This window comes from Crocuta crocuta, unplaced genomic scaffold (assembly GCF_008692635.1).
Source record: "Crocuta crocuta isolate KB4526 unplaced genomic scaffold, BGI_CrCroc_1.0 scaffold348, whole genome shotgun sequence".
In the NCBI taxonomy this organism is placed as follows: Eukaryota; Metazoa; Chordata; class Mammalia; order Carnivora; family Hyaenidae; genus Crocuta; species Crocuta crocuta.
Window position 1 is genome coordinate 5,356,721 of NW_027529573.1, and position 27,187 is coordinate 5,383,907.

The following is a 27,187-nucleotide window of genomic DNA, read 5'->3' on the forward strand; positions in this document are numbered from 1 at the left end:
GGCCTGGAGTTTCTTCCTCCTGGGAAGTCATTAGAAGGGGGTCTCAGGAGCTCGACACCAACACTGTCTGCAGAGCACGTAAATAACAAGCCCAGTCGACAGACGCCCTTGGTCTTTTTCATGTGTGCAAACATGCCCTTGAATTGACTAAATCCAGGCCAGCATCAACCCCACCACACGTTCAGACGAGATCAGGCGCGTTCAGAACGGTTCGACCCGAGACTCCCCCACACCACGTTCAGAGTCGCTTGCGTTCTCATCCCCGGGACCTGAAAGCGTGCCCTTGACTTTGTGCAGCCCGCACTCTATTTTCCTTTAAGCAAGAGTCCAACAGGACTGGTGAAGTTCGGAGCCCTCTGGCATCCCCCAGCCTCTTCCTACACAGAGCAAGGCTTGGAAACAAGGAGGCTTTGCCCAAGGCCAAGGGAGGCTACTGGCTTCTGGACCCAGAGCCTTGCAGGTGCCGGCCTCTGCCTCCGCCCCGGGGGCCTCCCCTTTGTCTCCAGCCGCTGTGTGCCCTGTGGGCACGCCTGTGCAGCCGGCCCTGCCTCCCCAATGCCTCTTTGTCTTGGCTTTTGTGTCCAGATAACAGAGAAGGGGGCGGAGGCTGTGCCGCTGTCATCCATCCCTTCTCTTTATCCATCTGCAAACAGACCCCCTCTAGACGCCCCGCACCTGCTCCCCAGCCCTCCCAGCCGCGCCAGCAGGTGCTGCAGCCGGCCAGCCGCTCTCGGGCTGCTGCCAGAGAAAGGCGCAGACCTCAGCCAGCCGCCTCCCCGCCGTCCTCTCCCTCCTTCCCTCCCACCTCATCTCTTTCCCTTTATGGGCAGATGCTGACAGAGTGAGACAAGCCCCGTGGAAGACATTACAAGGACCCTCTATATGCCTAAGGGGAGCCGTGCCCCCTCCCCCCAGCCCCGTCAGTATATCTCTTGAACATTCCACTAAGTCATGCTCGCTCCCCCCAATGCAACAGTGGTCTCTGTCCCCATCACCCCCTGCTGGGACATCCAGCTTCCACGGCGGCCTCCTCCAATCTGCTACCCTCACCCCAGCCAGAGACTCGTGACATGCAAAGCTGCCTCCATCACTCCCCTGCCTGCAGCCAGGGAGAGGCAGCCCACCGGTCTCAGGATGTAAAGCGAGATCTCTACCTTTACCGGCAAGGGCCTGCCTGGGCGGGCCCCAGCTGGCTCTCCACATTCATCGCTCCCTCTCTGCACACCTCCCAGCCCAGCCTTGCCCAGCCTCATTGTTCTCGGGGGAAACTTCTCTGACCGTGGGATAAAAGTCAAGCCGAATCCATTAGCTACACACACCCCTTGACTCACCCACGCCCCTCTCCTTCAGGGCTGAGTTCCATTTGGGATTTATATACATTCATTTGCTTGTGTGTTGTACTCACACACACACACACACACACATGCACGCACGTGCGCGCGCGCGCACACACACACACACATGCACGCACATGCGCGCACGCGCGCACACACACACACACACACACACACACACTCCCCAACCAGCCTGTAGGTTCCTCAAGGGAAAAACCTGGCATGCTGTCGTCTGCAGGGCGTGGCTAGGGTCTGACACACAGGACGCCCTCCATGTGTGTCTGTCCAAAGAGTAACTAAACCTTAAAGCTTAAAACACTGTAGTTCTGGCTACCCATTTCATAGATGGACTAACAGAGACCCAGGCAAGGAAAAATGACTCACCCAGGGGCTCTATTCCAGTGTGGCCAAGCTGATGGTGTAGCCACAGTGTCCCCGCAGCCCCCGGCTCCTTCTGCCTTCCTAAGGTCACCTTCTCGTTCGTAAGCCAATCAAACATTTCATGCCCCCCCCCCCGAAATGCCCTTTGGGGGCTTGTCTACCTTCTGGGAGCACCTGTCACCTTGAGCACTGCTACCTCTTTCCTCCCCTTCCCGTAGCCCATGGCCCTCTCCCCAGACACAGAGGCCGTCCTCACCCCACTCTGCTTGCCCCCCATAGCGGAAGCCACACAGAGGTCTTGGAGACGACAGCAAGGAAGCTTGGAGCAAATAATAACCCTGACTGAGCATTCAGTGTTCCCGGTTCCAGCCTGATGCTATCAGAGCAATCGTTCTAATAGCCCAATGGTGCCAGCGCTTGATACCATTGCCATTTTACAGACCAGGAATCTGAGGCTAAAGGAACACAGCCAGGGGACGTCTGAACCAAGATAGTCCACAACCAGATCCTGGTGCATAAAGCCTCCTCCCCACCCTGGCCCCATTCACAGCTTCCCAGGCCCTCATCGTCCCCCTCCTGACCACCAGCCCCTGCTCCACCCTCCCCGCCTCCTGCGGCTCCTGTCGATTCCAGACTTTCCCACCCCCGCGTGGCCATGCCGCACCAGCCTGCAGAACAGGACATTCTGTATTTATGAGATGCATCTTGGCTCTCTGCGAATCCGCTGGGAATGCCACCAGTGCCTGCAGACAAGGGTAGGGTTCTGGAGCCCTGAAGTCCCCCAGGAGGCAGGCAGGGGCTGCACCCCAGGCACCAGGCTCTAGCAGGGCCACCCAGTCGGCCGGCAGAGCACAGGGTGGGATTGGAGACACAGTGATCTGTGCTTTGGATCCCTGATGCATCCTGGCCTGTTTTAGGCAAGCAGCAAAGAGCCCGGGAGGGCGGGGGAGGGGGAGGACAGGTGAGAAACAGGGTAGGCAGTACTATTAACTGAGTGAGCGTCTCCGCAAACCCACACCAAACCCTACAAGGCAGAAATTCTTGTGTTCCCTTTACAGGCGAGGAAACGGAAGCTTGCAGAAGGTGAGCAAGCTCTTTCTGGATGCACATCTTTGCTCTGTCCCCCCCTCCCCCCAAAAGAGGGAGTTAAGGTGGTTTCTAAAACTCAGCACAGCCAGAAAACTGAATGTAAAATAAGATGCAAAAAAGGAGTCCCAGAGAAAGCAATGTGGAATCAGGGATTAAGTTCCTCTTCGAAATGCCCATCACACAATTCTATCCAGTTGCTAATAATCCAGGGGACTCCGCATAGGTTCTGAGCACCCGGGCTGCCTATGCAAAAAGAGAATGCAATTCGTTTTGTGAGTGTCCAAGGTCTTTGGCCTGGCCGTGCCTGATATTGAAAACAGAAAAGGAATGTCAGGACCCCTAATTTAATATCAGATCCTTAATTTCTCAGAAGCTGTCCCATGCGCCTCTGTCTCTCTGTCTCCCTGCTCCAGGGCAGAGGCCGCGGTGTTTGGACAGCCACTTGAAGCGTGTGTTTCTCACATGCTGCCACCAGGTGGCAGTGAGGCGCAGACTTTAGGAGGAAGGTTCTCTCCCCGGGGCAGCCTGGAGGGCGGGAGGGGCCCCAGAACGCGGCAGGTTGGGGCAGAACTTTTGGCTAAATCTCAACGAAGAAATCAGGATCATGCTGGGAAGAACCAGGCTGCACTGCTTCTCCAAGGCGGGGACAGAAGGAAAAGTCAGGTGTCCTGGGTTGGAATCCCAGCTCTGCTCAGACCTGACCACTGCACCTCTCTTGGCCTCAGTCATCTCATCTGAGCAAGGGGGTGAATAGTGCCTGATGGGAGAAGGGAGGAGAGGAGCCTGAAACAGGGATCATAGAGATGGACGTCACCAAAGCCTAGAATAGCCAGAGGGTGAGGGACCAAAAGCTTCTGAGCTACACGGGGTGGGGATAAAAGGACTCACCTTTCTAGAAAGCCCAGCAAGGCCCCCAGCTGGGGATGATCGGGGGATGTGTGTGGGGGTGGGGGGGCCTCTGTTTCCTCAGGTGGGTTTGGGGACATAAAAGGGTTCAGGATTGTTTCAAGTGTGGATGACAGAACCCCATCCTAGAATGTCTTAAACCGGAAAAAGAAAAAGAAAAGGTAGGGAGAGAGTGTCTTTTGGTCCGTGTGATGAAAGGCACATGGGATGCTTGTGTAACAGGATGGTGAGACTCGCCCTCTCCGTTTCTGACCCCTACTCTCCCTCACACTTGCTTTGATTTCAGGCTGGCTCTGCAACATGTCCCAAGTTTACCTCCCAGAACTTACCAAGCCCAGCACAACAGGAGCTTCTCCTTCCAGATGCTTCCAACCAAAGTTCCAGAGTGGGCTCTTATTGGCTCCCAGTGGCTCCGGGCCCAGCCCTGGCCCAGTCCTGGTGACCGTAATGGACCAGACCTGGGTCATGGTCTGGCCCCTGTGATCAGAGTGGCCCAGGCCCGTTCCATGCACAAAGAAACAGCAATTCTCTAAACGAAACCTGAGGCTCCTCCCAGAAGCTTCCGAAGGCCCCCCGCAGGGGGAAAAGGCAGACTGTCAGCTCTGGGAGGAAGCTGGCACGACCCACAGGCCTGCCGCTCTTGGCTTCGTTGTCTGAGATTCACGGGCACACGACACGGAAAGGAAGGCGTCCCCCCCTCATATTTCTCCTCCAGTAACCTTGTAATTATGGCTGCTGTGAACAGAGGCCCAGCAAGTAGGGCCGGCCAGGTGCACCTCCCTGCAGGCAGGTCCAGGGCTCCCCCCAACCCCGGGGCCAGGTGGGGGAGGTCGGGTGAGGGGGGGGTCAGCCCCCCCCGCCGTGTCTGCTCTGATGGATGTGTGAGCCCCTGGTTCTGCGCGATGCTCTTCTCTCCTTTCCGCAAAGGGCAGGGGCAGAGCTGGGTCACTGTCACGGGCACTGCTGTGCTCCCTGGTAGTGATGAATAGGTGTCCCCTTCTCAGAGCGTGTGCAGGAACAAGCCTTTCTCCCCCCTCCCCCTTCTTCCCTCCTTAGCTCCCCCCTCCAGGAAACACACCCAACATGTGTGAGAGCTTCAGCTGCCCCCCTCCACCTCCTTCCAGGCCATCTCTTTCCTTCCTGGCTGACAGCTTCCACTGTGGTTGTCACTACCCCACTCCCCGGGTGTGACTCAGTGAGACGGCAGTGAAAGGAGCGCGTGGACAAAGGAAGGCCCTGGACAGATGGGGCAGAGAGGGCGCGAGTGATGGATGAACAGGAAGAGCCTACCTTACGTCGGGTGTCCCCCCTCAAGCCCAGCGACGGCTCTCCCCTTTAAGAGGAGAGGCAGAAGGGCGCCTGGGTGGCTTAGTCGGTTAAGCGTCCGGCTTNGGAGAGGCAGAGAGGCCTCCTGGAAGGTCACCTTGGCAGATAGACTCCAGGATTCAGACCCAGGTGTGTGCAGACGCACGCGCATTGTCACCCTCTACGCCCCCCCTGCTCCCGGCGAAGCTGAAGGAGCAGCCACGTGGGCAGTGCTTGCTGTGTGGCCTTGGGCCAGTCCCCTCCCCTCCTCCCTGGGCCCAGAGGACCAGGCTTGTGTTCCGCAGTTCCGGACGCCGTGGCCAGGCCCGCTGGCTGAGTGCAGCGCTCGGGAGGATGGATGCCCTGCGCCTGCCACCACTTCTGGCCAACCCGTGTCAATAATTCAAGTTCCCCTGCCTTTATGACCTAAGAAAATCAGTCTCCTGGCAAGAGATGAAAAAGAATTTCATGCTGTCTTTCCTCCCCTCCCAAGATCACCCCTGACAAATTGTCTCATTATTGCTGGTCACTCCAGCCGTCATCTCACATCTGGGGTACCATTTTATGGTTTCCAGCCTCACTCTTGGCTTGAACTCCAGCTGGTTCCCTGCACAGGGCTGCCATCAAATTCTAATGAGCCTCCCCTATTCATTCTTTCTTTCATTCATTGAGCTAATACTGTCTGCTTTGTCCCCCAAGAACCTAAGACTGTCTTATGGTAGGTTAGAAGCTCCCCAGTTATTCATACTAAAGTGTGAGGGGCTATACTTTCTCAACTCTATTAAGAGAGGACAGGAGCATTGCGACTTACTATTTATAAATGCCGTTGGGGCCCATTAGCTCTTTAATCTTCCCCCATACTTTACACAATCCACAGTAAGCTCAATCCTCTTACAGGCTGGATGGCTTTGAGCAACTTGCTTGACCTCTCTGAGCCTATGACCCTCAAGATTTTGATGGGTTTTTGAAGGAATAATAATGATGTCAAGGAGTTACTGTGAGGTTTCAATTTTATGACATGCGGAATGAACCAACATAACATGGATCATCAATGTTATCATTATCATCATTATGAGGTAGGCATGTCCAGGGTAGGGGGATGGGGGTAGAGATGGGGGATGTCAAAGGGAAAGGACACAGAGGTAGAATAATGCCAACAGTCTGTCACTTCCACCAGCTGTCACTGAGACCTTACCATACCTCGTACATGTTCTGGGGATAGACGTGTATAATGCTCCATTTAACTTCTCACAAGCCAAGAGGTGAATCTTGGGTGTTCCCAGTTGACAGAGGAGGAAACTGAGGCCACAATCTGGTAAGCCCAAGATGCTGTGACAGCCCTTGCCCAGAGCCTGGTGTCAGTCCCCACCTGTAGGGGACAGACAGCTGCCCCTCTGTGGTGGGTACTACTTTAGGGGCACAGCCCCCCTGCATCCAGTGCCTTCCAGGGTCTCAAGGGGCTCTGGGTGAGGACATATCTGCTTGGAAGATGGTGGCCAGGCCCAGCCCCCATCCCAGGCCCTGGAAAAACCTCAGACTCTGAGACTGACTTCATTGTCCTCTCTCTAAAATTTCCCTGCTCCTAAGTCTTCCTAAGGCCTGTTCCCTAGGACTGACCATGAGGCTGCTTCCCAGGCAGCACCCCAACACCTGCAGCAGTGCCTACTTCTTCCGGAGTCCATTTCCTAAAGCCCTGCAGGATGGTGGGACTCAAGCCTGCCAGCGAACTCATACTAGGCTGTGATTGGCTATCGTGGCTAAGTTTAGCATTTCCCACCTGTGTTCCTCAAGTCACTCATCATGCAAGATGCTCTGCCAAAATAATAATAATAATAATAGTGATAAAATAATAATAATAATAGTTGTGTGGTGAGGCACCTGGGTGACTCGGTCGGTTAAACGTCCAACTCTTGATTTCTGCTTGGATCATGATCTCACAGTTCGTGAGTTCGAGACCCGTGTTGGGCTCTGCGCTGATGGCACAGAGCCTGTTTGGGACTCTCTCCCTCTCCCTCTGTCCCTCCCCACTTGCTCTCTCTCTCTCTCTCTCTGTAGACATTTGATACATGTTTGTTGAGTGAATGAATGATGTGGGATCAGCTGGAGACTACCAGCAAGTCTGTGTTGTAATCCTGGCTTGGCCTCTAACGCACTGTATGTCCTTGAGCAAGTCCCTGTCTCTTGGAGGTTTCCATTTCCCTGCAGGTAAAGAAAGGATGAGCTGATGTGAGAAAGTGGTCCAGGTTCATTCTTCTGCATCTCTCTGTCCAGCTTTCGCAGGACCATTTGCTGAAAAGACTGTCCTTTGTCCACTGGATGCTCTTTCCTGTTTGGTTGATGATTAGTGGACCCTACATCTGTGGGTCCATTTCTGGGCTCTCTATTCTGTGGCACTGATCTATGTGTCTGTTTTTGTGCCAGTACCATCCTGTCTTGATGATTACAGCTTTGTACAGCTTGAAGTCTGGGACTGTGATGTCTCCAGCTTCGGTCTTCTTTGTCCTTTATTTTATTTTATTATATTTTTTAATGTCTATTTATTTTTTGAGAGAGAGAAACAGAGCATGAGCAGGGGAGGATCGGGGTGGGGGTGGGGGGGACACAGAATCTGAAGCAGGCTCCAGGCTCTGAGCTGTCAGCACAGAGCCCAATGCGGGGCTTGAACCCAAGGACCCCGAGATCATGACCTGAGCTGAAGTCGGATGCTTAACTGACTGAGCCACCCAGGTGCCCCTTTGGTTTTCTTTTTCAAAATTACTTGGCTATTTGGTATCTTTTCTGGTTCCATACAAATTTAGAATTGTTTGTTCTAGGACTGTGAAGAATGCTGGTGAGGAATTATATATTCTCACTGGAGAATAGCTCTCCTGTAGCTCTCCTAGGAGGTGAAAAATGGTTCTTTGGGGAGCAAACAAAAACAACCTTAATTCTTTTTATATATAAAGCACAGAAACACATACAGGACATGCACAGATACACATTATGTTAAAATTATAATATAATTTTGGATTAAATTGTAATATAATTTGTACCATAAATTTGTATTAAGTTGTAATGTAAAGTTGGATTAAAATTCCATGGTGGGGTGACAATCAGGAAAAGAACGTCTAAAAAGACTCTGGAGCGGTGGGGAGGACAGCAGTGAAAAAAGGTTGTGAAACATTAGACTTGAGATCTGATCAGAGATCTTAGATCAGACCTCTCAGGTCTGACAGTTTATGAGCCTTTGACTCTAGGTGAGGGCAGGGGAGGGAGGGTCGGCGGGAAATATCTGAGGGAGCAGTGAACAAGAACCAAGAAAAAAAAAACTTCAGCTTTTGGGGAATAAACCTGGTATTGTGGACTGAAATTTATATGTTGGAGTCCCCACCCCAGGACCTCAGAAGTAACTGAATTCAGAGAAAAGGTCCTTAAAGAGATGATTAAGTGGGGCCGTCAGGGTGGAGTCCCAACTCAATAGGACCATGTCCTTCCAAGGGGGAAGAAGGGACCCTGGGGTAGCGCACACAGAGGAAAGGTGAGGACAGACAGGAAGCAGCCACCCGAAAGCCAAGGAGGCACTTTGATCTTGGACTTCAACCTCCAGAACCTCGAGAAATACAGTCTGTGGCGGAATGCGACCCCCACCCCCACCCCGCGATGGGAGGAGCGGAGGGGTTTGAGCAAGGCAGTGATGAGATCCATTTCCTCTTTTTAAAAATTTTTAAATGTTTATTTATTTTTGAGAGGCAGACAAAATGCAGGCGGGGGAGGGGCAGAGAGAGGGAAACACAGAATCCGAAGCAGGCTCCAGGCTCTGAGCTGTCAGCACAGAGCCCGACGCGGGTCTCGAACTCACGAACTGTGAGATCGTGACCTGAGCCGAAGTCGGACGCTTAACCGACTGAGCCCCCCAGGCGCCCCACTCACCTCCCACTCCTTACCACCTGGCACCACTCTCCTGGCCACATACTGGCCCCTCCAACCTGGTGGCAGGTGTGGCTCCTCTGGTTTGGACCTGGGACATGAGACTGCATGGGAGGGGGGAGGGGGGAGTGGCTTGGACCAACCAGGGATGGTAGTAAGTGATTGGATTCTGGTACATTTTGCAAGTACAGCCTGCAGGATTTGCAATGGACTGGATTAGGGAATGAGAAAGAGAGATGTTACAGTTCACTCCTGAGGGTTGGCCTGAACAGCTGGAATAGCAGAGCTTCCCCCGCCCCCTCCTGTCATCCACCCCAGGGTCGTTCTAACACATCCCAGCCCGACAGCCCTCACGCTCCCCCCAGCATCAAGGGATATTGCAGCCCACTGTGGGCTCCTCCCTCCCGGCCAGCTGGGCGAGCGTAAGGACTTCTGAGTGTCTTGTTTACCACTTCCCGGGGCCTGGCGCACAGAGGGTCCCCACAAATGAATGGGGTGACCCAATGAGGGGTTAGGAATCACTCAAGAGCAAATGTTCCCAAACACATCCCTCCCCTTCCTGAGCCGATAATGTTATCTTTTCCAGCAGGCGGCTGGGACCCCACCCTGTCCGGTCTCCTTGTCCAACTAACTTACAGCAAGGAAAACATAGCCAGAGGGCTTAGGGCTGTCAAGGGAATCTACATAACAAAGAACCTGGGGTGAGGAGGGGGAAGGGGGTGCAAATGGAAGGGAGTTTAGTTCTTTGTTTTAGAGACTTCCTTTAGAGGGTAGAAGACATTAGGGTAGTATCTCAGAAAGAACAGGAAAGACAAAAGGAAGAAAAAGGTTGCTGGGGGAGAGAACTGGCCCTCTTCACATCTGGCTTTAAAAAACACAAACAAGGCGGGCACCTGGGTGGTTCAGTCATGCGATTTCAGCTCAGGTCAGGCTCTACGCTCATTGGCTCATTGGTCGTCCCTCTGTTTGGCCCTCCCCCACTCGCTGGCTCTCCTGTGCGCTCTCTCTCTCTCAAAAATAAGTTACCACTAAAAACATTAAAAAAAAATAAAACAAAACACACAAACTAGGAACAACTTAGCAGGAAGATAACAATCATCAATGTAAGTCCACATAGGGGTGCCTGGCTGGCTCAGTCCCTACAGCTTGTGACTGTCTCAGAGTTGTAAAGTCAAGCCCCACACTGGGTGAATAGATTACTTTTAAGAAAAATACACACACACACACACACACACACACACACACACCTCTAATAATAGAGTATCAACATTCTGGGAAAAAAGAAAACATATCAGGAAACAATAATTGATAAAACTAAAGGGAGAAACAGATAAATCCAGGCTACAGTAGGAGATATTAACAACCCTCTTATACTGATTGATACAAATTTGAGTTAAAAAAAAAACAAAACAGCAAAATGGCGCCTGGGTGGCTCAGTCAGTTAAGCGTCATGACTCAGGTCATGAGCTCACGGTTGGTAAGTTTGAGCCCCGCGTCGGGCTCTGTGCTGACAGCTCAGAACCTGGAGCCTCCTTCGGATTCCGTCTCTCCCTCTCTTGCTGTCCCTCCCCTGCTCGTGCTCTATCCCCAACTCACTCACTCAAAAATAAATAAACATTAAAAAAATAAAAAAGAGAGTAAAGTAAACTCAGCAAAAATGTAGAAAAATATAACCTACACTTGCCAAAAACACTAACCAACCTTAATTTGACCTAATGGACACTGACAGAACACTATCCCCAACAACTGCAAAATTTAAACAACTTTCAAATGCATACCCAAGTTTATCAAAAATAGGTCATCTGCTGGGCTATAAAATAAGTCTTCAGTTTAGAGTCTGGCAATCGTACACCATTCCAATGTTAGTATATGTGCTGCCAAAGCAAGCATGAGTGTTGAAATCTTCAACAGTATATTCTCCGACCATGGGGGACTTGATAACAAATCAGTAACAGTAAAGTATCTAGAAAACCCCAAAGAGGTAACATACCATTAAAGAACCCATGGGCCAAAGAAGAAATCACAAGGGGAACCAGAAAATATCCGACTGAATGGTAATGGACACACGTCCAATTCAAATCTGGGGGGAGCATCCAAAGCTGTGCTCATAGGGAAATTGATAGCTCTAAATGATTACATTGTGGGGGGGAAAGCAGGACCTAAAATTTGTGACCCAAGAATCTACCCTTAAAAGCTACAGATGTGGGGGCACCTGGGTGGCTCAGTCAGTTGAGCATCTGACTTCGGCTCAGGTCATGATCTCGCTGTTCCAGAGTTCAAGCCCCCCGTCAGGCTCTGTGCTGACAGCTAGCTCAGAGCCTGGAACCTGTTTCAGATTCTGTGTCTCCCTTTCTCTCTGCCCCTCCCCTGCTTGCACTCTGTCTCTCTCTCTCTCTCAAAACTAAATGAACATTTTTAAAAAAGCTACAGGTGTGAAGAATAAAGTAAACCCAAAGTAAATAGAAGCAAAGAAATACTGAAGACAAGAGTAAAGCTGAGCGAAGTAAGACACAGGCAAATGATCAAGCACTCCAACCAAGCAGAAACCCAGTTCTTTGAAAGGATTAATAAAATTGAAAGGCACGAGCCAACACTAGAACTTCTTCTTTATTATTTTTTGTTTTTCGCGCTGACTGTGCATGAACTGGCTCACATGGGTGCTGGGCTCACACGGGGCGCAGGGGGAGGCAGAGGAGTGGGCACGGAAGGACCTCTACAGCTCCTCCGTCCGGACAAGCACACATTCGCTCCTCGGCGCCGGTCTCCCCCTGCTCACTGCTGGATTCTGCGGACGCTTTGCACCTGGAAGGTCTGGGCATGAGAGCCCCACTCTCGGAAATGCTTGTAGTCACCTGAGTGGTGATCACACTCCAGCACGTACTGGAAACCACGGTAGCCGGGAAACTGGGAGCAAACCCAGCTGGGGAAGGGAAGAGGCAGACCATTACTCTAGAGAGGCACCAGCAAGGTGGACAAATGGGGGACAAAGGGACTCATGATATATACACATTTCGGCCCCCCTGGCCTTCCTTCAGTGCCCGGAACGTGCCCTGCTCTCCCCACTACTGGGCCTTTGATCATGCTGTTCCCTCTGCCAAGAATACCATTCCAGCCATTCTTTGCCTGGCCCCTGACCAAGCTGGATTTATGCTCTGGGTCTCAGCTGGTTCTGAGGACTTGCTCTCCAAATCAGGCCACAGTCCCTTACTGGTCCTCTGTAGTTCTCGTATAATTAGACAATTATCTGATTATTTGTAAAACGTCAGCCTCCTCTGCCAGCAGATGAGCTCCTGGGTGTAGGGGTGTGTGTGCCTGGCTCACTGGGATTTCTGATTCCTAGTGCAGTGTCCTGCACAGAGGAAGGGCTCATAAATATGGAGGGAGGGAAGGAAGGAAGGGAGGGAAGACGCAAGGGGGGAATCTTATCCCCTTCCTTCCTCCCTTAACCAGAAGTCCTTCCAAGGAAACAGACTACTGTTCTTTCAATTCACTGACCCCCACATTGTTCAGGCCAGTCAAGAACTGGTGTCTCACTTTCTGAGCTTCTATTTCTCCTTCAGCAAGAGAGAAGAGTGGACTCAAGAATCACAAGAAATCATCCCACTCTACAAGATTCTCTGTCGGTTCCTGAGAAAACTTAAAACCAAAACAAACAAACAAACAAAAGCCCTCCCACCTTCCCCCCTGCCAAGAGCCAAAGGGCACCTAGAAGGGGGCTGTATCGTCCTCCCTAAGTGAAGACCTCACATCTCAGCCTTCACCTGCCAGTCCCTGTGGGAAAGGGCGGGCAGGGTCGGTCAGTCCCGGGCTTGAAGCCGGATTCGGTCATCTAGCTGCTGTCGGACGTGGAGCAGGTTGCTAGCGCTACGCCCATTTCTTTACGGCTGCACACCCCTTCTCTCCTCTTCTGGGGCAGGAGCCCTGCCCCCCCACTCTACCTCCCAGTCAGCGTGGGAAAAGGCTCACTCTGGCCATGAGCATGTGACAGTTCCTAGCCAATTAGACCACCCCCTTCCTGCAGTATGACGATCGGCTCAGAGTTGAGCACATGACCCAAGTTGGCCCAATGAGAGCCTTTCCTAGAACTTTGGGTGGAACCACGGGAAAGAGGCACCCCTAGGGGGGCTGGCTGGAGTAAGATGCTGCACTGTTGTCTTTCTGTGGGGGGAGCCTGCCGGGGAACACAGCCCCAGTGAGGCAGATGGAACAGGAAAGGTAGAGCCCTGCTATAGCACCTCGATCCAGCTGTGCCTGAAGCTCATTACAAGGGTCAATAAATATCCTTTGGGAACAATGTCAGGTTGATATGAGAATCTACCACTTGGAATCCCACAAATTCTGCCTGATAGCTCCCTGTGCCTGAGTGTCCTCCGGAATGTGGGCGTCAGAGCCCCAAAGTCCGCACACACAGCATTCACAAGAGGTGCCCCAGCCCAGCCAACAGCCTCTCCTCCCCTGTAGGGCGGAGCCTTGGATTCACTTACGCCCCTGAGTGGACATGGAAGGAGCCCACTTCATTGCCATCCCAGCCCATGGCCTGGAGGGAGGGGTAGTCATCACTCAGCTCGCCTTTCCTGCCCAGAAAGTTCTCTTGCTCGAAGATGGTCAGCCTCGAGTCGCGATGGTTCTGTAGGCAAAGGAGACTGTCAGGCCACCAGACACCCAGCTGGGACCCCAGGAGCCTCTGCTAAGCCCCTGCCCTTGACCCCCACCCTCATCAGCCTTTCCAGGAATGTACACAAAGAAAAAGGAAGGAAGGAAAAAGAAAAGAAAAAGATCAACCTGAATATCCACTAGGGGATCAGGTGGTGGACTGAGGTAAGAGGATTGTTGAGACCTGGGTTCAAATCCTGACTCTCCATGTCCCAGCTTGGACATGTCACACGGTGCTTCTCAGCTGTTGCCGTGCCCATAAAATGAAACGAACCTCCTCTGCTTGTCAGGGTCGTTTGGGGGACGAAGTGAAATCGGAAGCTGTAACCTGAGTGAAATCGGGGACAGTGCCTGTGACCGTCCACCACGGGTCCCCGTATCGGCACAGTGCCTGGGCCCTTGTGGGATAAACACATGAGCAAATGGACTTACTCACAACATGAAATACTAGGGAGCCATGAACGGTGATGCTGTGAAAGAGATTTCATCACCCAGGAGGATGGTCGGGATCTATTCAGGGAGAAAAGCTGGGCTCCAAGCCTGGGGCTCATTGAGATTCTATCTTTATAACAAGGTTATGCGTGTGCCCAGATACATAGGTGTGGATGATATAGATGCAGACGCAGACGCAGATGTCAGTATGGACTGGGAGGGGCAGAATATGCATGACGAACAAGACCAGAGGAAGTCTCCAGCACCTCGAAGACCAGGCTCCTGTCTCAGAGGTGTGGATATGAGCGACTTTTCTTACTCTGCCAATCAGGTGTTTTCCTGAACTTTGGATGATCCCTATACGTGCCTTATATGGTTTTTAAATTAATAAAAGTTGCCTTTGGAGAAAAAAAATACACCTTTTGGAGCTTCGGCTGTTTCATCTGTGCGATCGGTTAACAGTGCCCACCTCCACCCCCGCTCCATAGACAGCAGCTGAAGTGTAGAATCAGGAGCACCGGCAAGGAGTCAGGAACAGGAAGTAGAACCTTCCTCCACATCTTGTCGGCCGCCTCTGGCACCCAGCTTCTGCCAGGACCCCCGAGTCATGGAAAGAGGGGCACAGAACGTGCAGGGGCTCAAATCCTAACCAAAGCCACCAAGGGCACACTGTTTGCAGCGGTCTCTGTCCGGATGCTATCCATTCTTCTTCCCCGCGACATGGCCCCATTTCCAGATGAAGAAACTGAGGCTCAGAGAGGGGAGGGAAGCCATGGCACACAGAAGTGACAGGAAGATGGGGGCTCCTGGGTGACTCAGTGAGGTAAGCATCCAACTTCAGCTCAGGTCATGATCTCACAGTTCGTGGGTTCGAGCCCTGTGTCGGGCTCTGTGCTGACAGCTGGGAGCCTGGAGCCTGTTTCACGTTCTGTGTCTCCCTCTCTCTCTCTGCCCCACCCCCACTTGTGCTCTCTCTCTTCTCTCTTTCTCTCTCTCTCAAAAATAAATAAACATTAAAAAAATGTTTTAAGGGACAGGACAATGTGAACTCTGGCCTATTCTGTTCCCAAGTCCCCACTGGGACAAGGCGGTGGCAGGACTCACAGCGCAGGTCACTGGCCGGAAGGAGGTGAGCCGATCGGCCGGGTAGGCCGTGTTACCACTCCAGGCGTCCCAGCTCGGGTACTCGCCCCGCTCCAGCACATACTGCTGCCCCTGGAAGCCAGCGTGCTCATAGCCGACCCACCTGCAGAGGGAGGGCAGACAGAGCAAGGGGTAAGAGACCCTTCACCCCAAGTTCGAGATCATGGTTATGATGGGGGGGGGCATTTCACAACGTCTAGAGGCATTTTTAGTCGTGACGCTGGGGGGAAGGAGGAGAGGCTGTTTGCAACCAGCATTGAGCAAGTAGAGGCTAGAGACCCTGTGAAACATCACGCATAGGACGGCACCCCCATAACAGAAGAATCCAGCTCGGAGCACCCATTGTGCTGAGCTGAAGAAATCCAGTCTGGACCCCGCAGTCCACCGCCTTGCTGTGGGTCCCGCGGGGAGGGGAACTGCTCCGTGCCGGGGCCTGACCAGCTCCCACGCGCTCCACCGGGCCATGTAGACACGGCTTGATCGCAGGCTGACCTAAGCCGCGGTGGGGTTCCTTGTGACCCCCCAGAAGCGTGGGGACACAGGCAGTCTCGTGAGGAGCAGCCGAGGACCATTCCCGCCCACCTCTCTTTCTTGAGGAGGCTTCCGTGAGACGATTGCTCACCTGCCTCTGGGCTTCCCTTGGGATATGGGACCGTCCACCGCACTCCACCCCGGGGGGCCAGCAGCGAGCCCCAGCTGAAGCGGGGAGCGTCCCCTCAACAAGGGCTGCGGCCATGATGCCCTTGCTTTTGCTGTCCACATAGGAAACAAACTGTCTCGTACAAGTAATGAACCCGGACAGGTCGCTGCTCCTAACGGACCCTCAGTGCCCCATCTGCACAAAGCAGAAGCTGAAGGAGTCTTTCCCCGGGTGTGAGGTGCATACTACCACCGCGGATGGCCTCAGAGGCACTCACAGGCATAGTATAAGGTGACTCCAAATCCCATAGAGCCTTGTTCTCCTTTCAAGCTACTTCCCAAACTTTCAGAAGCTTCCATCTAATCTGGTAGCCACTAGCCAGCTACTTAATGTAGCTAATTAAGTTTATACTTCTGTTAAATTAAATTAAAATTTCAGTTCTTGGGATGCCTGGGTGGCTCAGTCAGTTAGGTGTCTGACCTCAACTCAAGTCATGATCTCACAGTTTGTGAGTTCAAGCCCTGTATCAGGCTCTTTGCTGACAGCTCGGAGCCTGGAGCCTGCTTCAGATTCTGTGCCTCCCTCTATCTACGCCTCTCCCCCTTCTTGCACTCTGTCTCTCTGTGTCTCTCAAAAATGAATGCATGTTAAAAAATTTCAGTTCTTTAGTCACCCTGGCTACACATAAGTCCCCAGTGGTCATATGTGGCCAGTGTTTCAAATCAGATAGTGCAGACATTGAACATTTTAACCACTACAGAAAGTTCTACAGAAAGGTGCTCATCCAGAAGTCTCCGAATTATACTAGTGTGTCATTAACACCTCCGCATTTCATCAATTTCTCTTTTTTTCTTTTAACAAAACGTATCTCGTGCTCAGAGCCTCAGGCAACAATGTGCAACTAAAAATTAATAGCATTATTTTTTTTACTATATTTATTTTCATAGTTACCTTCTACTTTCGATAAGTGAATTTTTCGCTTTCAATTTATGCCTAAGAGGGACCCTTCAGACCCAGCACTTGGTTCGAAGGGTCTGCCCCTACAAGACCGCCTCATCCAATGCGCAGGATCTGCATGAATGATGCCTTCTGCATTTGGGCAGTGTGCAACCTGCTTAACCCTACACTACTGTCTTGCACACTCCCCAGCACTTCAAACCCAAGGAAGGCACACCAGTTCAGTTAGAGTCTGGGAAGCTAGGGCCTAAAACACCCCTTTCTAGATCCCTTTCTGTCCCCCCTACCCCAATTCAGATCTTCCTCCCTCCCCCTGCCCCAGACTCACGCTCCACTCAGCACTTTCAAAGATCGCACAGTCTCAAATCCAAGCTCCAGTACACTGGGGCACTCCGCCGTAAACTCATGCCTCCGGCCCTGGAAGCCCTCTTCGTCCCACACCACAATCTGTGACAGAGAGAAAAGGTGGAGACCAGCCTCCATCAGAGTCCTGTGGGGAGGGTGAGGGATTGAGACCCCACCCCAGAACTAAGGGTAGAGTGGCACAGTAGAAGGAGGGATGGCAAACTCCGCTGTCTCCAGGAGCCAGGTGGGTGAGGAGGGTGAGGGCCGCCAACTGGAAAGCACAGACCCTATAAATGGGTGGTCTCGGCTAGCGCCACCTATTTTTGTCCCCTGGAAATGCTGGCCAGATGTTCCCATTTCTCCAGACCATCACCATATCTGGAGTCTTCAGTGGACCCTCTAGGTTATTAAAGGCTGATGACACATTTGGGAGGAAACATGTTTTTTAACACAGAGGAGGCCAAAAATATCTTGCCCAAAGACTGTGTGCAATCCCCAGGTGGCCATCTCCGCCCGAGTGTGATGGCGAAATCCAGGGACCAGAAGACCCAAGTTCAAATGGAGACCCCTGCGTGTGATCTTGGGCCCGTCCATTCCCCTCTTTGGGCCTTGATTGCACGCTCTGCAAAGTGGGCTCTCGTAACATGCCCCCAGAGTGCGGTGGGGATTCAGTGGAGGGGGATGGGGGGGTTCTATCTCTGCGGCCCCGCCCCCACTCCTCAGACGCCACCGACGGCCTCTCCCTACCTTCCAGTGTCCTGCGGTTTTGGTGCACTGCAGGCTCATGTTGCTGGCTTCCTACGCAAGAGAAGAACACGATAGCCTCTGGCCCGGCCCTCCGCTGTCCCTCTGGATGCTGCGGGCCCGTTTGCGCAGGGTCGGGATCCAGATGGCGTCCTGACATGACGGGGCTGGGGGTAAAGGGCCTTGGCCCTTCCCTCTCCTTCTCTTCCCACTTGTGACTGATGCCACCTCCCTGACTTGCATCCCAAACACCGTCTCAAAACTCACCCCTCCCGGTCCCCTTGCCTCTGAGCCCTGCTCACTGTGGGACAATGTCCGGGAATGCGGGTGGGACGCGTCCTCTAGCAAATGTCAACGTGCTAAGTTTAAGTGTCCCCAAGAGAGCATCCGACCCAGAGAGGCGCTCTCATGGCGGCCCCGAGGCACCGGGAATACAGGGATAATTTTGTTTTTAAATGAAGGTCGTAGGCATTGGCCTTGCTGTCTGGGGCAGCCCCTGGTTAAGGTGAGGATGACATTCAGGACGACACAGTGACACCCCCAGGATGGGAGACCTGGCCTCCCCACCTCCCACGATGCTCGCTCAGAACGTGGATCCCACCCTTTCTCCAAGCCTGGGACTTACCAAGACGGACCCAGAGAATGTGCCAGAACGTGCGGGGACCAGCCGAGGTCAGGCTCTTATAGGCAGGGAGGGGAGAGGGCCCCTGGGAGACAAAGCTCGGACTCAGCATGTGAGCAGCCAGAACAAAAGCCGGTTCTGGCTGAAGTCCCAACAGAGAGGTGTCAGCAGCGAGCGTTGGCCTCGGCGGGAAGGGAAAGGGTCAGGTGGCCTCCCTCAGGGATCAGCCATGAAGAAGAGAAGAAGGGGAAGTTCTACCTTAATCAGCTCCGTGAGACTCCTGAGTGGAGCTGGAGAATGAGCCCTGGACAAGGAGTCCAAAAACGTCACCCTTCCTAGCTGCGTGACCTGGGGCAGTCATCTCTCCTTAATTTCTGCCTAAAAAACAGGACAAGCATAAACTACATTGCGAGGTTATGTAACATGCCCAGCACAGAGAAAACATTCATCAAATGCCTATACATTTCCTCCTCCCAAGCCCCCACCTCTTCTAGTAGGGTTAATCAGGGAAGGCTTCATGTTGGAGGCAGCACTTTAACTAGACTCTGAAGTGTGAGGATACATACAAAGTGAGCTTCAAGGAATGCTTTTTCTAAGCAAAAGCATAGAGGTGGGAACTTAGGGGCATACGTGCGAGAAAGAGCCAGTAGCCCAGTTGCCTGGAGTTCAGATCAACCCTGAAGGGGGGAGCCGGGCAAGAAAGGCAGGCAGGGCGAGGATCCCCAGGACCCACAGAGTTCGTAGGCAGAATGAAGGAGCTGGCAGGTGTGAACACTGCTGTGCAAATAATCCTGCCAGATTTCCAGGGTGGGAAGATTCCCTCTGGGTAACCTCCCCCACTCCCACCTTCTGACGGTTGAGCCAAGAGGGGCCTCTCACAGCGGAGACGGAGCGTGGCTGGAACCCAGATGGCTCTGGGTGAAATCCAGCCCTTCCTCTTCCCATCTGGGTGACCTTCTCTCTGTTCATGGCCTGCAAGATGGCAACATTAGCTCCCTCCAGGGCTGGTTAAAGGCAGCCTTATCAAATGCATGACGTGGATGAAGGGCTATCATGAAGATAAAAAGGCGAGGGACACAGCCACTGCAGCCGGGCAGCCTGGGGCCGCACCCCACTTTACTGGCTGGGAAACTTGAGCACGTTACTTAATCCCTCTGCACCTCAGTTTCCTCATGTACAAAACGGGTATAAAAAATAAATTGGGCTCAGCCTAAGAGATAGGGAGGGGCAAAGTGCAGATAAAGGTGAATTACCCAGCAACAACACTTTCTGCTCGTAACTGCTCCTGAAACACAGAAGGCATCATGTGTCTCCTCATTGTCATTGTCCTTGTCATTATAATAATAAAAATTATTCCTATTAAGATATTCGTACCCCGTGTTTATGGCAGTGTTATTCACAACAGCCAGGACATGGGGAAAACCTAAGCGTCCACCAATGGAGGAAGGGGTAAAGAAGATGTGGTATATAAATGTGGATATTACTTCACCGGGAGAAAGAAGAAAATTCTGTTATTTGCAGGAAGATGGGTGAATCCTGGGGGCATGATGCTCAGAGAACGTCAAAGACAAATACTGTATATCCCCCCCTTATGTAATATGAGATCTACCAAAAAAAGAAAAAACCTCATAGNTTTGGGCTCTGTGCTGGCAGCTCAGCCTGGAGCCTGCTTGGAATTCTTTCTCTCTTCCTCTCTCTCTCTCTCTCTCTCGCTACTCCTCCCCCACTCATGATCTGTTTCTGTCTCTCAAAAATGAATAAACATTAAAAATTTTTTTTAAAGTGTGGGGATCTAGCATATAGCATGGTGACTGTACCTAATGATACTCTGTCATATACTTGAACATTGCTAAGACAGTAGATTCTTTGTGTTCACAAGCACACACACACACACACACACAAAACAAAAACAAAAAACCCAGGAAAACCAGTAATTATGTGACCTGGTGGAGGCCAAGCTAATATTATGGGGATAATCATTTTGTAATTTATGTATGTATCAAATCAACACATTGTATACCTTGTACTTACACAAAGTTATGTGTCAATTAGAGCTCAATAAAGCTGCAACAAAGATTTATTATGAAATAATTCTTTGCAGAAGAGGGGCCCCTGGGTGGCTCAGTCCGTTAAATGCCCAACTCTTGGTTTCAGCTCAGGTCATGATCTCATAGTTCGTGAGTTTGAGCCCAGAGTCGGGCTCTGCGCTGACAGTGCGGAACCTGCTTGGGATTCTTTTTCTCTTCCTCTCTCGCTGCTCCTCCCCTGCTTGTGCGTGCTCTCTCTCAAAATAAAATAAATCAACTTTGAAATATATATGTGCAAAGAATTCTTCATGGAAAAGCAGGACTACATTGCTTTCAAGAGCTTAGGCTGAGAATTAGAAAGAAGTTACCCCCGATTCCATTTCACGGATGAGCTCCGAGGCTGAGAATGGGGAAGGAGTTTGCCTTGGTTTCCTCATCTGCAACAGGGTTCTTCCCAGAGATGCCCCCCCATATTGAGGACTGCAGGACCCACATCAGAATAAACGCTCAGGGTGTAGCCACCCAGCGTGGGGGGCCGTCCCCTACCTCCACTCTTTGGCAGGCGGCCCGTGGCCACGAGGGAGCATTCCCAGACAGCCTGGCCTTGAAGCCCAGACCTGTGGGTGGTTCCCCCCCGACCAGCCACAGGCATCTGGGCCCCAGTTCCAGTGGCTACCCCATTTTGCGGTTTCTGCCCCCGCTCCGAGGCCTTGGCCCAGGATGAAAGGCTGAGGAGGAGGCTGGGAAGTGAGGGGAGGCTGGATGGGGGCCGAGGGGCAGACAGCAGAGCTGCCCCAGGGCAGGGTGATCTCCAGGCATAGCTGGGCTGTGTGGGGGGCTGGGGCCCTGGACCCCCGGCAGAGGAGGCAGGAACCCATGGGTCCAGACTGCAGGCTGACCCTGACCCAGCTCAGCAATTCCCTCCCCCCCGCCAACATGCAGTACTGTGAGTTCAGACTCCGTGACCTTGGGGAAGTCACCTGTTCCACTTGGGCCTCAGTCTCCCCGTTTGCAAAAGGAGGGAATTGCAAGATAGGACTTCTGGTGTCTGTTTCTTCTGGGTTTTTCTTGCTGGATTTTGCCTTCTGTCTCGTCCCCTTCACCATCCGTCTCCCCCACTGCTCCTCTGCCTTTCTGTCTCCGTCTCTCTTTCTCTGTGGCTCTCCGCTTCTCCCAGCCAGCCGGTCTATTTCTCTCCCTCACCCCGGTCCCCCTATCTCATCCCGTACCCCAACTTCCATGACCCCATTGGCATAACCATTTGGTCCCACAAAGTGATTGGGGTGCTCTTTGTGCGGGACCCTGTGCTGGGGTTTGGGTCCAGCAGAGGGCAAGGAGACTCCCAGACAGCAGTCACATTCCTGGCCACCAGCTCTGTCCCTGGGGTCAGATTCCAGAGGAAGGGTGGAGGAGGAATCTGGGCTCCATATGGGTAGAGGGACAGGCCTCAGGCTTTGACCCTTCAACCGACCTGAGCACAGCCTGACATCTAGACTGAGGGCAGGAAGTCAGGCCAGAGTCGAGATCAGATAACACGAGAATGAAGCCTGCAGGCCTCCCGGCCAGCCTGTTTGGGCTGGTTCCCGGCTCTGACCTCTCTTTCAGAGAGCTGGGCTCATCTGTGAAATGGGTATTGAAAGTACCAGAGAAGGTGGCTCATCCTGGGGCTCGACCAAGCGGGCCTGGGTCATGCATTCGGTGCTGGGCTTAGCACACGGCAAATACTCAATGCCCCCATCTGCCTTTACAAAGCATTTTCCATCTGCTATGCCCCCGGTCTCCCAAGTCTCCTGTCCCTCTGCCCCTGGGGCACCCCTTTTCCCTGCCCCAAGACTGGCAGCCAGAGGGGACCCCATGGGCCCAGCACAGCTGCGGTTTTAGAGAAAGGCCTCCCGGCAGGGGCCAGGCACAGGGGCGAGGTGAGGTGGCCGCCGGCCAGCGTTTCTGCTGTGCGAGCTGGGCTCACAATGGAAAGTGCTGTTCTCCACAGTACCCTAGGCAAGGCCGGGGCTCTGGGGGCCGCTCGGGGCCCAGAGCCTGCTGAGCCAGCTAGAGCTTTGTGGCGCAGAGCGTGGGCCCTGGTGTCTGCCAGACTATAAAATGGGGGGTCGGCCCCCAGTCACCCACTGCACCAGCCCGCCCGTCCGCCTGCCTGTCCTTTAGCAGGAAGTAGCAGGTCTCCAGGTAAGAGGGAAGTGGGCAGCTGCTGAGAGCCCAAGGAGAGGGGAGAGGAGAGGAGAGGCACGGGGGAGGCAAAGAGAGACATAGCAAAAGAGAGAGAAAGGCAGAGTGAGAGAGAAAGGACATACAAATAAACAGAGAAGGGCAGAGAGAAGGAAAGAGGGAGAGAGAGAGAGAGAGAGAGAGAGAGAGAGAGAGAGAGAGAAACAAGAACCACTCCAGGAAGGAAGGACCCTGACTGCCAGCTCAGGGGAATGTTGGTTCCCAGAGAGTGACACAGGCATTGTGTGGGGAGTAAGCAGGAGCCTGGGAGTCACAGCTGTGGCCCAGATGTTTGGCCTGCCCAGAGTGGGCAGGGCACAGCAGAGAAATGACAGCCCTCCTGGGGGAAGTTGGGGGAAGGATCTGCTTGCCCCAACTTGCTCTTTCTTACCCAAAGCTTTCAGGGATCAGCTGGGGACCAGAGGGTCTTAATCTGTGCTGGGAGGGGGTCCTCAGATCCCTGGAAATTGTCTCCAAAATTAAAGGGGGCAAGGACACGGCGTTCTTCAAATACTTCCAAAGCAATGAGGAGCCGCAGGCATTGACTCAAGCCCTCTGCAGCCACAGCCAGCGCCTACGCAGTCACAGTCTTCATTTTAGAAGCCCCTTCATGCACTCGACCCATCATCTTGGCTGCCCCTTTATGCCCCAGTCCCGGGCCCGGGTCTGCACCCACACTCCCCTTCCCAGACAATGCCAGAACCCGGGAAGAAGTCAAGAACCCGCAGGCATTCATTCCCCAGACAGGTGTTGGTGGAAATGCCTCTGGGCCAAATGTGGGCTCATCAGAATAAGGAAGGAGCAGAGCTGCCATCCCCCGGGGGCTGGAGTCTCACCCCTTAGCAGCCTGTGCTGGGCCCGTCACCCCCTCTCTCTGAGCTCAGAGCCGGTAAGATGGCACCCATCGAAACTCACCGCACTGGCTCGGCGTTCATTGTTGTGCATGCTCGCCACGTGCTTGGCGTATTGTACCCCGAGGACTCCCCAATGGGACATCTTGTTATGAATCTGGGGAGGGGGGCGAACTGAATGGAAGCAGCACAGAGAAGCCCGAAGGGCGAGTGCACAGCTATAGGGTGGGAGGAAGGGACATTAGCAGGGGATTCGGGGAAGGGGATGCGAGTGCGGCAGGTGGTAGGAGACCTGGTGAAAAGCCAGGAGGAAGACACACCGGGAATGAGTGGTCCCCAGGCAGGGAATTTAGAATGAAAGAGAGAGAGCGCGCGTGTGCAAATGAGTTCAAAGAAGGCTGCAGACATGGGGAGGGGGGATGCGAGGCTTGGGGGCGCCACCCCCGAGTGACCGAGGCCACAGTTTCCTTTGCAGAGGTTTGCAGGTGGCGACCATGTCCCAGGCTGTGAAGGCCTCAGCTACTGGTGCAGTGAGCCCAGGACCCGATGGGAAGGGGAAGGGGGCCCCGGCTGCAGGACCAGCCCCCGGCCCCGCCACGGCCCCCGCATCCGTGCCCACGACAAAAGCGGGGGACCTGCCTCCAGGCAACTACAAGGTAAGCAGTCTGGGGAGCAGTGGCTGGGCTCCACCCCTGCACTTCCTCTCCCTCCCCCCTCCCCTTCCCTCCCTCCCTCTTCCCCTGCCAGTCCAGCTAGCCCCACCTGGCTGTGCTCAGTGAGTTTCGAGAATGGAAGGAGGGGCAGAGGGGGGCTGGCTACGCAGCAGGAACCACCAGCCCCCCTGGGAGGTATTCTAGGAGCAGCAGGTGGCCTCGGACCCTCCAGAAAATATTTCGAGGCACTGAGGTCGAAAGAGCTTCCGCACATCGAGTCCCTCGGGTTGGGGTGGGTTTGGTTTCAAACTGGGGTGCACGGACCTGGGTTCAAGATATGCTCTCTCATGTGGTCCCTGTGTAGCCGGCTTTTGTCATGCAGTTACTTCTTTTCTAAAAATTTTTAACGTTTTTATTTATCTTTGAAAGACAGAGAGAGAGACAGAGTGTGTGCGGGGGAGGGGTAGAGACAGAGGGAGACACAGAATCGAAAGCAGGCTCCAGGCTCCGAGCTGTCAACACAGACCCCGACGTGGGGGCTCGAACCCACGAACTGTGAGATCATGACCTGAGACGAAGTCGGATGCTTACCCGACTGAGCCACCCAGGTGCCCCTATGCAGTTCCTTCTTTAATCATTCATTTACATTTATTTATTTTTTTCAATTTGAGAGAGAGAGCGTGAGCACAAGCAGGGGAGAGGGGCAGAGAGAGAGGAGAGAGAGAATCCTAAGCAAGGTTCCATGCTCAGCTCAGAGCCTGTGGCAAGGCTCGATTCCACAACCCTGGGATCATGACCTGAGCAGAAATCAAGAGTTGGGACGCTTAACTGATGGAGCCACCCAGGCGCCCCTTTATTTAATTTTTAACAATACAACAATGCCTGCAGACCCCACCCCTTCCCCATTAAAAGCCAGAACCTAGTAAAAATCCTTTAACTCTGAAGTATTCCCCATGAGCCCACCCCCCTTCTCCCCTATTCAAGGCAACTGCCACCTTCACCCCTGCCCATCATCTGTCTCCTTGCATTTTTATGCACTGCGCCTTTACAAGAAATTCCTGTGTTTGTGTTTTACATGTTTTTAACTTCTTGAATGATGCTGTATGCAATCACGTGGGGTTATCTCTCTTCACCCACCACTATGAGGTCCAGAATAATCATCCACGTTGCTGTGTGCTGCTGTGGGTCACTCATTTCGGCAGCTGGTGTTTCAGAGTGGGACCACCACTCCTGAAGACCATTTGGGTGGTGGCTCACTTTGCTCTGGTGAACGGGGTGGCCAGGGTGTTCTTGTCCGCGTTTCCTGTGGCCCACGTGTCCGAGTTTCTCTGGGGAGGGCAAGTGGGGGGCGGGGTACAAGTGCCGGGTCAAGGGTACGCAAGCCTCCTCCTTGTAGAGCTGGGGAAACTGAGGCTCAGAGAAGGCAGACACTTGCCTCAGTTCAGGTGAATGGCAAGGTTTTCCCAACTTGGGACGACAAAATACCGGAGGCCCCGTGAAGGGAGGGTTTAACCCAAGTTCAATGCAGAGGCCCCTGCGCCGAGGCAGGTGGACCGGCAAGCACTTTCGGAGGTCAGTTCCATGACAGGTGCTGAGGCTGCAGGTGCAGAATTAGGTCAAGCCCACACCCTGCCCTGGAGAAAGCCTTTGGTCTTCAGAAGTTGAATAAAGGGGGAGGGGGTGCACAGAGAGAAACAAGGCAGCAAAGTGGGGGGGGGGGGCTGTTTTTGGTTGTGCTGCTAAAGAGTTAAGCACAGTGCAGGGTCACTCAACCAAGCCAGCATGGGGCAAGCGCGTCAGAGAAGGCTTCCTGGAGGAGGTGACGTCTGAGCCCAGGGCAGGCCAGGGAACATGAGCTCCAGGATGGGGATGTATGTTGGAGAGGGCATTCCAGGCAGAAGGAACAGCCCTGAGGCAGGAAGGAACAGCCATCAGTTCCCAGTGATGGTGCAGATGCTAAGTCCAGAGGTGAACGGACGGGGGGGCGGACAGGACTGTTTCCCAGAATTTGCTCGTGGCCCCCACTCTCCTGTGATCCGTGTAGGTCTGCTTTTACTCACATAGATACTTCATGAAGTTTTGGCCTGGAGCCTCTCCAGTTCGGAGGTGTGCCTCCCCCCTCACTCTGTGCCCCTTCCCCCCACCCTGGGGCTGGGGGTTCCCTCCTGCAGCTGGTGGTCTTCGAGCAGGAGAACTTCCAGGGCCGTCGTGTGGAATTCTCTGGGGAGTGCTTGAACCTGGGAGACCGCGGCTTCGACCGAGTGCGCAGCCTCATTGTCACCTCGGGACCGTGAGTGTCACCCCCGGCGCCAGAGTAAAATACTCATAATGAAACGTAGTAGCTGCCAGAGTAAAATAGTAAATAATAGGAACGAAATAATAAAACAGTAAAATACTGTAATAAAATAACAATAATGTAACAGTCGCTGCCATTTCCTGGGCACCTGCTCCTGCTAGTGGGGACCCCTGTATTATTTCCAGTCCTCATTTCAAACTCGAGGGAGAGGTATTCTCCTCCTTCCCATTCTACAGATAAAGAAACTGAGGTTCAGGGAGATGATCTGATTAACATAAGGTCACACTCACAGTAACTCATGATTCTGGGGGCATGGGCGGGAAATGACTGTTTCTCTATAGGAGGAACGAACCCTGCTTGCCTCTCTCCTGGCATCAGGCCACCTTAAGAGAAATAATAAGCCGTCACTGAGCACACACTAGGTGCTAGACCCCGACTGGGAGCTTTACCTAGATGATTGCTACACAAAGCGTGCGTTCTTCTTCCTTTTTAATGTTTTATTTATTTTTGAGAGAGAGAGACAGCATGAGCAGGGGAGGGTCAGAGAGAGAGGGAGGTACAGAATCGGAAACAGGCTCCAGGCTCTGAGCTGGCTGTCAGCACAGAGCCCGACGAGGGGCTGAAACTCATGAACCCCAAGATCATGACCTGAGCCGAAGTAAGTTGCTTAAGTGAGCCGT

The 27,187-nt window shown here is 53.2% G+C and overlaps 2 protein-coding genes across 3 annotated transcripts in view; one reads left to right on the forward strand and one right to left on the reverse strand.

The window, feature by feature from the left end:
• Positions 1-6,141: 6,141 nt before the first annotated feature.
• The window catches only part of CRYBB1 (crystallin beta B1), a 28,954-nt gene continuing 7,908 nt past the window's right edge, over positions 6,142-27,187 (forward strand). Inside the window, exons 1-3 of one of the 2 annotated variants that reach the window (XM_077761531.1) lie at positions 6,142-6,330; positions 24,022-24,214; positions 26,383-26,501. In XM_077761531.1, coding sequence (XP_077617657.1) covers positions 24,053-24,214; positions 26,383-26,501 — 281 coding nt within the window. In that variant the 5' untranslated portion in view covers positions 6,142-6,330; positions 24,022-24,052. Of the gene's footprint in view, positions 6,331-11,345; positions 11,506-24,021; positions 24,215-26,382; positions 26,502-27,187 lie in introns of those variants that run through there. The other variant, XR_013334497.1, reaches the window with a different exon arrangement.
• On the reverse strand, positions 11,585-18,478 carry CRYBA4 (crystallin beta A4). Its single transcript, XM_077761530.1, has 6 exons — positions 18,461-18,478; positions 17,839-17,889; positions 17,075-17,193; positions 15,111-15,252; positions 13,406-13,548; positions 11,585-11,841 (listed from the first exon to the last, which is right to left on the reverse strand). The coding sequence occupies exons 2-6, from the start codon at positions 17,875-17,877 to the stop codon at positions 11,694-11,696; spliced, it is 591 nt and encodes a 196-aa protein (XP_077617656.1). The 5' UTR covers positions 17,878-17,889; positions 18,461-18,478; the 3' UTR covers positions 11,585-11,693.